Source organism: Malus domestica, chromosome 15, assembly GCF_042453785.1.
Source record: "Malus domestica chromosome 15, GDT2T_hap1".
Taxonomy (NCBI): Eukaryota; Viridiplantae; Streptophyta; class Magnoliopsida; order Rosales; family Rosaceae; genus Malus; species Malus domestica.
The window spans coordinates 48,607,345-48,618,863 of NC_091675.1; the positions used below are offsets into that span (position 1 = coordinate 48,607,345).

At 35.8% G+C, this 11,519-nt stretch overlaps 1 protein-coding gene across 1 annotated transcript; it reads right to left on the minus strand.

The window, feature by feature from the left end:
• Positions 1-7,373: 7,373 nt before the first annotated feature.
• LOC103402060 (agamous-like MADS-box protein AGL80) lies at positions 7,374-8,331 on the minus strand. Its single transcript, XM_008340811.4, has one exon. It carries the CDS (start codon positions 8,318-8,320, stop codon positions 7,556-7,558), a length of 765 nt encoding a protein of 254 aa, XP_008339033.1. The 5' UTR covers positions 8,321-8,331; the 3' UTR covers positions 7,374-7,555.
• Positions 8,332-11,519: the final 3,188 nt, after the last annotated feature.

Here is an 11,519-nt window from a genome sequence, read left to right on the forward strand (position 1 = left end):
ATTTTCCATTCCATGTGTTATCTTTTCCTTCTGCTGTTTTTTATTTTTTAATAATGTGCTGATGAATGCCTTCACTTATGGGGGGACATTATCGCATCGTTGAACATTTTTTGCTGGATCTAATCCACTAAGATGGTACTTAAGTCGTGTCACTCCGCCACTCTTCATTACCCGACCACAATATTTGCAAATTGTGCCATGTTTGTTTCCGTCTATTGGGTCTCCATGTTCCCAAGCTGGATCACGTTTAGTAACTCCACTGGACATCTTAAACGTACCTATATTTATTTTTCATGAAAATTAGACAATTATTTTTTGGCCAAAAAAAATAGTAGTGATGACGGTTATATAAAAGAACCTAAATAATAAAGTTATTCTACAGAAGAATTAAATATGAAGTAAAGAAAATGATTGTAAAAATTTAAGTAATTATAAAAATAATATGGAATAATAAAATCTAATATTAATGAATAATAATCCATTTTGATAAAAAAAAATAATCCTAATATAAAACATAGTGATGAATAATAATCCAATTTGATAATAATCCAATTTAATAATAATCCAATTTAATGAATAATCCAATTTGATAATAATCCAATTTAATGAATAATAATCCAATTTGATAATAAAACCTAATATTAATAAAATAATAAATAACATTAAACATATTAAAATTATCCTAGGGAATAATTATACAACATTACTTAATTACTTAAAAAAATTAACATGTAATTGTTAACATTACTTAATTACTTACAAAAACTAACATGCAAGTATTAATTACTTAAAACAATTAACATGTAATTGTTAACATTACTTAATTACTTACAAAAACTAATATGCAAGTATTAATAACTTAAAAAAATTAACATGTAATTGTTAACATTACTTAATTACTTACAAAAACTAACATGCAAGTATTAATTACTTAAAAAAATTAACATACGAGTCCACACAAATTTTTTTGTTGTTGTATAAATTACAATAATATAAATATAAGTTTGTAAACTTACTTTAAATATGGAACCCTTTGTGTTCAAGCTCTGGAATGGATCTTGAATGGCTTTGAAAGGGGTAAGGGAAGAAGAAGAAACGAAAATGCTCTGAATGGCTCTGATACTCCACCTCTTGAAAGAATATCACAGTGGCAGCTTTGAAAGGGGTAAGGGAAGAATAAGAAACGAAAATTCTCTGAATGGCTCTGATACTCCACCTCTTGAAAGAATATCACAGTGGCACACGGTTTTGAATGAAACCACCATTCATGGTCTGAAATTGTACAAGTTATAATTGTAAAAGTGGTCTAAAATTGTCAAAATAATTGTAAAAGTTGTCAGGAATCCTGAGTGAGTCATGTGTCCTCCTGACAGGAGGAACCCCACACACACACACACAACGCACGCAACCACACACGAACACAACGCACGCACACAAACATCACTGATAAGCTCATATTTATATATATTTTACATCAAATTCACTTCTCTTTTCTTAGTTAGTTCCTTATATTTTTGAGCTATTTACTTTGTTTTTGTGTTTTGTGGGATTTGTCAAGCAAATAAAAGAAAATTAGCACAAGTAGGATTTTTAGTAACAAATTCGTCAAAACTGCCTGTGCAGATCAGCTGACTTTGGAAGAAAGTTGCGAACAGCTCAGAATGAATTAGAGAATGAACCTTATATTCTTGGAACGCTACGGATGTCTATTTTCTGGAGCATTTCGCGGATTGTTAATATCATTTTCGTAGAAGAAGTTATGGCTGTTTTAACACTGAAAGGTTCACAAGAGACTGGGCAGTTTGTAACTGCAATGAAAGCAATAAACCCAATAAATCTAGTTGTCAAAACTGATGCAGCCAAGAACAAGTCAGCTGACACCTATTCAAATATCAGAGGAAATGAAATTAAAAATGAGGATTAAGAGGGAGTAATTGGCATAAAGGCTACCTAAAGTGTTACAATTGTTTTACCACATTTCCTCTCACTTATTGTCATCACTAAATGGCTATTAGTGGGTGAGTTAAGGAGAAGAAAATGATGCAGCAAGAATTGGTTTAAAAGCAGCATTGGGGAAGGAAGGAAGAGAAGAGGAGGCCTCGGTCGATTTCTTTCGGTTCTATCTTCTCAAACTCATGTCTATGTTTTGTTTTAACTTAAGGATTGTGTGTAACTAAATTTTTAGTAGTTAGGGGCTGTTTTGAAGCCCCGAATATGATTGCAATTTTGTTATGACATTTCGTTGAATTACTTTTATGAATGGATGAAAATTGGTTCACTACTTGTCTCATTGATGAATTCTTTATTTGTTTTCTATGGATGCATACGTAGTAAGCATATCTAGGATTCTAATGCTATGAATATGTGTGTGCCTGCCCTTGTCGAATGAGGACCTACATATATTCTAGAGTAGTACTTGTTAATTGCGATTAACATGTGAACCAATTTCTAGGATAAGTAAGACAACGCCAGTACTTACGATGCCTTATGATGACTCAAACTCTTTTCGTTCTTAATGATTTCTACTTGTTAAATCTATGAACACGCCATTCTAGATTACATACTAGGGACTAAGTTAAGTTGAAAACGCCATTCTCTTAACATACTACGTAAGAAAGAGTAATAGGTTGAGTTCTAACATTGAGCCAACTTGAGCATCTTCATCCGGAAATAAAAGGAATTTGAATGAAACATACATGTTTGCATGATTATTTGGTGGTGGATAGCAATTCCCCTAACTCGTTTTTCTTAATTTATGAACTATTTAAAATTTGTTTCTGTCCTGTTTTTGTTCAATTTAATTTAAATAGAAAATCAACTCCAAAAATTTGTGTGAGTGTAGCTCTGTGTGTCTAGTGTTGTCATATAAAATTTAGTAAACTTTAGATAAGCATAAGTCGGTCTAATAATTATTTTTCAGTGGCTGGTCAGTAGGGACATCAACCAGTTTTTGTGATATTTTAAGTAGTTAGATCAAACAATCTTCTGCAGGAAAGACCCTTATTTTCATATGCTACAACTGACCAATCTTATTGTTAATAAGGAAAATCAATAGGATATTTGTGTGCTACTTTATGGTGTGCTTTTAATCCTATCAATCACACACACAGACCTCTGTCTCTCTCTCTCGATCCTTCTCTATTCTCTCCATTCTCCACTCCCACACACACACACACACAGATCTCTCGATCTCTCTCGATCTCTCTTCTCCCTTCTCCCACACACACACCACGGCCTTCTGCTCCTCCCTCTCCTTTCTCTCTACACCGAGACCCACATACACCTCTCATTTCTCTCTGCACCGAGACCCACACGCACACCATCGCACCTGCTCCGGCGAGTTCCTTCAATTTCTCTGGTTAGGTAAGCTTCGGATTTTTCTTTTTTTGTTCTAGATCGAAGCTTAGATGTGAAATTGAAGTTGTATCTCGTGTTTTTGCAAGGTTTTTGGGATGAAATCGGCTCTGGAATAGGCACACCCATCTCCGGCAAGGCCGTGGGTGTCGACGAACTTTCCGAACACCTCCGACCGTTTCACGGCAAACGGACGTTATAAAAACGTTCCTCTCGTCTTCTATTTCATTTTCATACCTAGATCGGAGTCTAGGGGCTGTTTTACAGTCGGCCGGAGCTGTAGAAGCTCCGGCGTTCGTCTCTGACTTGCACAGTTCTGAAATTTTGCGATAATATCACGATATTTTGACGAAAACCCCTTGGATACCTATTAAAATATCAGTCGGCCGAAAAACCGATAATATCGGCGATATATCACCGATATTATCGGCATTTTGTTCCTTGCGCGTGATCAATGATCCTTTGATCCACAATGGTAGCACATGTCCATTTCAGTGGAAGGCGATTGAATGGTAGTTTTTCCCTTATTCTTGAAGTTTGGGGCCTTAGGTGCAAGATGCTGGCTATTCTGGGTCAAATTTCCTCCTTTAGGTAAGCCTTGGCTCTGTTGACCTTGGGCCCATGGGTGGGCTTGCCACCCATTACCATGTTTGCACCGTTTATGGCTGCTAGAATTGGTCGCATGCATTTCAGGAGCAACGTTCATGCTAGTGGGTCAAGCTTGATGATTTTTCATCAAAAGTTGGTTCTGCTTTTCAGCAAGAAGTAAAAAAGAGATCAAATCGGAAAAATTGATGAACTTATGTGCCCTATATTGTTGATGCAAGACAATATTAGTGGCATGGAAGGTTGAATAAATATTCTCCAAGAGATCTACATCTAATAAGTCCACTTTACAGAACTTAATCAGTGGTCGGATTCTACAAACTTCAGAGTTGTATTCATTCACGGACTTAAGGTATTGGAATCGTAGATGCTGCCAGTCGTGTCTTGCTTCGGGCAAGTAAATGACTTTCTGGTGATTGAAATGATCAGCAGAGCAAGCTAAAGGGTGTGTGGGTCCTCTTTAGCGAGGTACTCGATCTTGAGTGCATCATTGATGTGTCTTCGAATGAAGATCATTACAATAGTTTTCTGAGCTTCATTAACAGGGTTAGCGTCGATAGGTGCCTCGATGATGGCTCTAATACCTTTTGTAGTAAGACGGAGCTTCACATCTTGAACCCACTTCAGGTAGTTTCTTCCAGATACTTCTAAAGCTGTGAAATCGAGCTTGTTCAAGTTTGACATGTCCCTAAAACAGAGGGTACAACATGGTTAGTCATATGGTAATCTATAGACATACATCATAGAACATTCAGGTTCTATAGACATGTATTGATTTAATTTAAACATGAAAGCTACAAGTTTCATGTGGTAAGTTTTGAATGAAAACTTACAGGTTCAATTTAGTTTTATGAACGATTAGTTCATAAATGAGAAGTTCCTGCAAGAACACAAAATGCAATATGTTGATTTAAGTGTAGTGTATTTTAGTTGCTTCGAGAACTCAAGTATAAGTGATTCAGGACTACGAAAGGTTGTCAACGGTTCAAAATAGAAAAATAAATTATTGAATTGTTAATGTCCAAAAGTGATCTTCATGTTAATAATTTTGGATTAATTATCAGATTAATGGACTGCATGTCACTTTTAATTAATTCATTAGATCGGGACCAAACGGGGCTAATCATGGAAGCAAAATAATGACAGACAGGTCATATTAGCTTCGGTTGGTGATAAATCAAGTGATAATTAAATTAGAATTAATTAGCGTAAACCAAAGCACCCAAAAAAAAATTATTTGGGCATGATTTATAACGCGAGGATGTAAAAAATTGGCATGAGGTCGAAAAAATAATGCGAAGACAGGCCTTGCAGCTCGGCTACAGTTATTTGGGCCATGGAAGGGCTGCAGGCCTCTGGGCCATGTAGCCTAGGCATGGGTCAAGAAAGGCTTAGCAACTTTGGGCTGCTGGAGTTAGGCTAGGGACGCGCAGGACAATGCCAAGAAAGCTCCAGGCTTTCTTGATTTGGGCTAAGGCTCGTGATTACCCTATCAGGCCTAAGGCCTGGGTTGTCTGGCGTGAGTAGCATAGCCCAAAGGGTTACTGCCGTGTGGTCCAAGGCTTCAAACAACATCGTTCCCATGTTTGCTCCACGCAGCTAGGCTACAAGCCAACTGCAGTGGTCGGTGATGGTTCTTACAGCGGTGCGGTGGCGAGCCACAGTCGTGCCACATTAAATTTTTTTTTTTTCGACATATCTAGGGTTTGAAAATCCTAAATTGCTTCTAATTTATTTATATGCTTTGACTCACAAATTCCACGTAGCAAAATAATTACATAATGCATGAAACGTATATATATATATATATATTGACAAATATATGAAACATATACAATACATATATAGAAAGAAAAATATAAATATAGGGGGTTCATACATCATGGGGAATGTTTTCATGCTTCGTTGATGTTTCAAATATCTTACTTTATTTTAAGCGTACCTGATTGGAAGAAAACAAAGAAAAGCCTTTGAATTTTGTAGGTTTGTTTGAATGAACTGTATTTAGGACTAGAGAGGGAGAGAGGCCGGCGGCAAGAGAGAGAGAAGAGAGAGATTTAATTATGAGGTGTGTGTTGTATCACCCCATTGTACCTTTATTTATAGTAGTAGGAAAGGTTAAATCCTTACCCTTTTACAATTACAACTCTAATAGGATATTAACTACTAAAGAGAATATTCCAAGATATCTCTATATACACTAGAATTTACACGATCACATTCCTATTCTAAATATGACTGCAACAATATAGTCATAATGCTAAGATTCAATCAATTTTATAACTATAGGGAGGTTATTACTTAATAGAGGTTTTTTAATTAAAATTATTATTATTACCATTATTAAGGGGAGGGGAATTAGAGGAGTGACTGGGAGTTTCGAACCCGAGGTCCATGAGTAAAACTCAACACTATATCCACTAGAGCATTGGACCACGTACAAATAGAGGTGTTTTTTACTTAGTTATCCTTAATGAATGTGTTACGGATACAAACAACTACATCAGTAGTTGAGCATTCTAATTCCAAGCTGTGACATTTGAAAAAGAGACAACCCAATTTGTAAATATTTTATTTCTCATTCCAGAAAAAATGTTTATTTCATGTTAAATTTTTATTTGTAACAATATCGCATATGGTTTTAGTTATTGACAACTATTATTATGTGGCCAAGTTTCTTAAGACGGCACCTAGAAAATTATAACTTATAATGTAGAGTTTATTCTTATATATAACTGGCCAAATTGGGACCACAATTGTTTAAGACTACTTGAAGGTTATTTTTCTTCATGCATATGTTTGGCTACTTAAGGATGAGTAGGAACTCCTATTCGAAATTATCATTTTTTATTTACAGAACTTTGTGCTTATAATTTGAACCTTTCATATTATAAATCACTATGTCAAGATCATCTCTACAAAAAATGAATTAGAACTAAGGTCGTCAAGTTAATCAACTGTGGCAAATAGATAGACGATTCGTAATACTTTTACTATTTCAATTTATTTGTTATTATATAATTTGATGACTAAAGAACCTTAGTTTTAATGGATTTTTTTCCAGATATGATTTGTATAGAGTGATTTTATAATATAAATAGTATGAATCATAAACACGAACGTCTTTGATCTAGAAACCAACAATTTTGAATAAGAACTCCTACTCATTTTTTGAGTAGCCAAGTATTATTCTTTATTTATAGAATATCATGGTTCTATTATAATAAAGATTGTCTTTTCATATGTACATATATCTCTTAATGAATAAAGAATCTTCACTGTATAAATATTGTAATTAAAAACTGTTTAATTTCTTAATATTCATTTAAAGATAATTATTATAAACAATCATTTGAATAAGAGATCATTTATGTATTCAAATGTATGAAATAAGTTGATGGTATCAAATAATATTGAAGAATACAAATATAATATACTAATATTAGAATTAAAAGTTGAAACGATCATTTGATGTGATCTACTTTTATTACATATAAAAAAACAGAGAGAGACCAACACACTGCTTCCATGCCTCGAGATTAAAACCCTGCTGTGGTTCGAGGCTGAATTATAAAAATAATAATACAGAAGCAACTTAAGGGTAAAAGGAATTATTAGACCAAATTGCATTAACTTGGCTGTGATCCGCTGGAAATGGCAGCATATGCACCTCATCTCCACCACCAAGCCCTGCCATATGCTGCTGCTGATAATCTTGTGGGACGTTCATCATGTCCATGAACCATGGCTGATGCTGCCTCTGCACTGCGGTGTCCACATTATTGTTCAGCGCAAAACCCTGCTGCCTCTCCACTTCACCCTCCGCCGCTGTTGCAGCAGCTGCAGGCAGCACCGTTGGTTGTAGTTGCACTTGGCTCTTAGATTCCTGATCATTCAGACTCTTCATCCGGTTGTGGATCTCCTTCAAATTTTGGTCAACCAGCCACCCCAAATCATGCAAATCAACCATGCTCAAACCCTGGAGGGATTTCCCAGTCAGACTCTGGAACATCACTCTCGTCATCTCCTTCTCGCGGTTCTCCTTCCTTTGCTTCTTCAATTGCTCGTTGGCCTTGGCGATCCGCTGCCGCAGAAAACTCTCTTGGTTCACCATCTTCTTGCTCTGCTCCATCTCCGGCATGGTCTTGAACTGGGCAAGAACCCGCTGGACTCCCAACGGCGATGGCCAGACCTCCGGTTGAGAGTCATACGGGCTGTAAATAATCGCGCATGCTTGAACATCACAAAGGGTGCTGAGTTCACTCACCTTCTTCATCAAGCCCTTCTTTCTCTTCTTGTACGTTGCCTTTCGCGCCGAGTCGTTGCTGATGTAGGTTAGTTTTACTTTCTTTCTAGTCATGGCTCGTCAGAGATGAGAAGAGAGCACAATCTAGAGAAGAAGGAAGCTTTTGAGGGTTTGCTATGATATACCAGAAACAGCCGATGCTCTATATATAGCAAGAAAAGGGCTACCTTACTCACCTGGGAGATATGGTTTTGAATGAGAATTAATTCAGGAGATTTTGTGTCGTATGGTACATATTGGATGGACAATCATCAAGCTACTATATTAGAGAAGATTTTTTTTTGTTTTTTATCATGCAATATTCGCTGAATTCATTCATACACTGAATTTCTTATATTCCATATTTGTTAAGGAAATGGAATTTTCACATAAATGGAAATTTATTGGTGAGTTATTACATTTGTAGGATAATATCAAATCTCGGGCAGATTCTATTAGCAAAAGAAATTTTGTAATTTGCAATTTTTGTTGATATTCATGGGACTTGTTTATCCAACCTTGTTCTTTATCTGGATTAATCTTGTCTGTTAACTTTCATACATGCATGCATGCACACCAAAGATGGTCATTTCTCTATATTTGTTAGTCTTAGAAGGTAGTCAAAGCTCATTCGGGTCACGAGTTTTTCTATTTTTTATTTTTTGGTTTCTTTTTGTGCAAATTCGTGTTTAAGAGGATAAGATACTTGTCCTAATTATTCATATACTATTTCTTCACAAATTTCATACTATACACACATTCAATAATAATTTTCAGGCGAAGTAGTACTATGTATTCACAAACTTTCAGGCGGCATTATTGACGGTTGTGGATGTGATGATAGTGGTTGCGGCTGTTGTTATGGTGGTGATGGTGGCAATGGTGGTGGCAATGGCGGTAGTGGCGATCGTGATGGCGGTGGTGGCGGTGGTGGCAACAACAATGGTGGTGTAAAGTTAGTGTTTGTGGTTGCGGCTGTTGTTATGGTGGTGATGGGGGCAGTGGTGGTGGCAATGGCGGTAGTGGCGATCGTGATGGTGGTGGTGGCGGTGGTGGCAACAACAATGGTGGTGTAAAGTTAGTGTTTGTAGTGTTAAGTGCTGGCAGTGATTTTGTTCTCTAAGAGAAAAAATGAGTGTAGAAGGTTAAACAATGTCATTTTTAAAAACTAACGAGGGTTTTACTGGAATTGAGATACTCATTAAGGGCTCAACTTTGCTTTTTATTAAAAACCAACTTTTAAAAGTAACCTACATGTTGCTTTTAAAAGTTGTTGTCTGGCGGCCTTTGTTTTTAAAATAAGCATGATATTTATTTTTTCCACATCCTTTATTATTGCTTAATTTTAAAGTGAAGCAGTTTTTTTGTAAAAGAAAAAAAATACGAAAGGGGCCTTAAAAGAAAAAAAAAGTCTAAATTTTAAATTTATATGCGCCAATTTCCTTGGATTCATGATCACATAAGTTAGAAATTCCTTGCCACAAAAAAAAAAAAAAAAAAAAAAAACCTTTGAATTTGAAGGCAACAATTCTCGACTTTAAATTCGATATAAATAGTTGTCATTCTAAGGCATCGTTTTGTATTTTATATTTCACTAAAATCTACTTCACTTTAAATTTAAGAGAAATTAGAATCCCCACCTCCTATCTTGCAATTTTTTTAACTAAACTTCCACAGGATTTTGACTTTTTGTTAAACTTTTGAACTATCTGATTAAGAGCATCTTTAAAGGAGATGTCAAAATATCCACAACATCAATAACGGTAAAAAAAGACAAGCACTAGTGTTTTCCAACCGAAATGTCAATTCCTATGTGGCATGACATGTAATGGCAGCAGAGGGGTTGTTGTTAAATTTGACAAAAGCTTCAAATCTATTTCTAGTGGATAATAATTTTTTTTTTATAATTTTTGTTTTGTCATTTGTTTTAAAATACTAATTACAATTATGAAAAGTAAATAATGTAATTAATAATAGTTTAAATTTGACATATTAGTCGGAGAACAAAATTTACAAAAAGATTAAACATCAATGTGTCACATAAGCCTTCAAATTTAAATTTTGTGTTTAAAATTTGAAATCTCTTTTGGAGATGATCTTAAGATGCTTTAGCTTGACTCCATTCCAATATTATTAAAGTATCTTCAGTGGAGTCCCTAAATATGGACAACCACGGTATAAAATGGGTATAAAACAAATATAGGGACAAGATGAATCTTCTATAGAAATTTATTGGGGGCAAGTCACCCTAGAAAAAGCACAAGCACCAATTCCAAAACAGAACAATGATCATACTTCCAAGCCAATGAGCAAAGCGGGTTTGGTTCTATGCGGACCAATACCTCATTGCAAGTTCGACTCATAGATTACTCGTCTAAAGTCTACAATAAGCTTTTCATGCAACTCAATCGGTGTTCACTAACACTTGCACTTCGACTGGAGCTAGAGTTCGCAAAGCTCTGGGGACAATGTAGTCGTGCCTTAAACCCATTATGTGCACCTGGATGACTGTTAACGAAAGTCGACTTCTCCTATGAACTTCATTCAAACACAAAGACAAATGGAGACGAAGGCTAAGACCATGAAGATCGTTGTGTCCAAATTTCAAAATCCTTCAATTTTTCGAACGAAGACAACTGAAGCTATGTTCCTGTCATAACTGCATGGCTGTGGGAAAAGTGGAGTTTCATATAAACCTAGACAGCTGAGACGTAGAGCTACAATGTTACTATTTTTCCGAAATTTTTCAGAAAACAGAACGGTTTCAAATCTGGAACATAAAGTAGCTTAATAACAAGCACTTACAAATCCGAGCTACGTGGATTTCGTGTCGTACTCCATCACGAAGATACGGATGTCAGATTTCTGTAGAATTTTGCGCAATTCAATTCCAAGCTACGTGGACAAAGTTATCGCCGTTTTAGCACTCATAGTGCAGGTTATAATTCTCTGTTGAATTCCTCAAGTCCTTCCTCTTAGCTTCTATCAATCGACGCAAAATGGCACCAATTTCACTCTTACATGCCCACCTTACCACCACTACCACCATCACCCCCACCTACCATCGTTGTGGCCACCACCTCACCACCAGCACCGCCTGCACCACCCATCATCATTACTCCCCGCCACCAACTACCAAATGTCATATATTGATTGAACCATTCAATTTGGTTTTATACTCCATTTTACTTTTAGATTAGTGAAACAAAAGAATTTCACACTGTTCAAAACAAATACAAAACAAAAAAACAAAAGAATTTCACAAACTCTAATG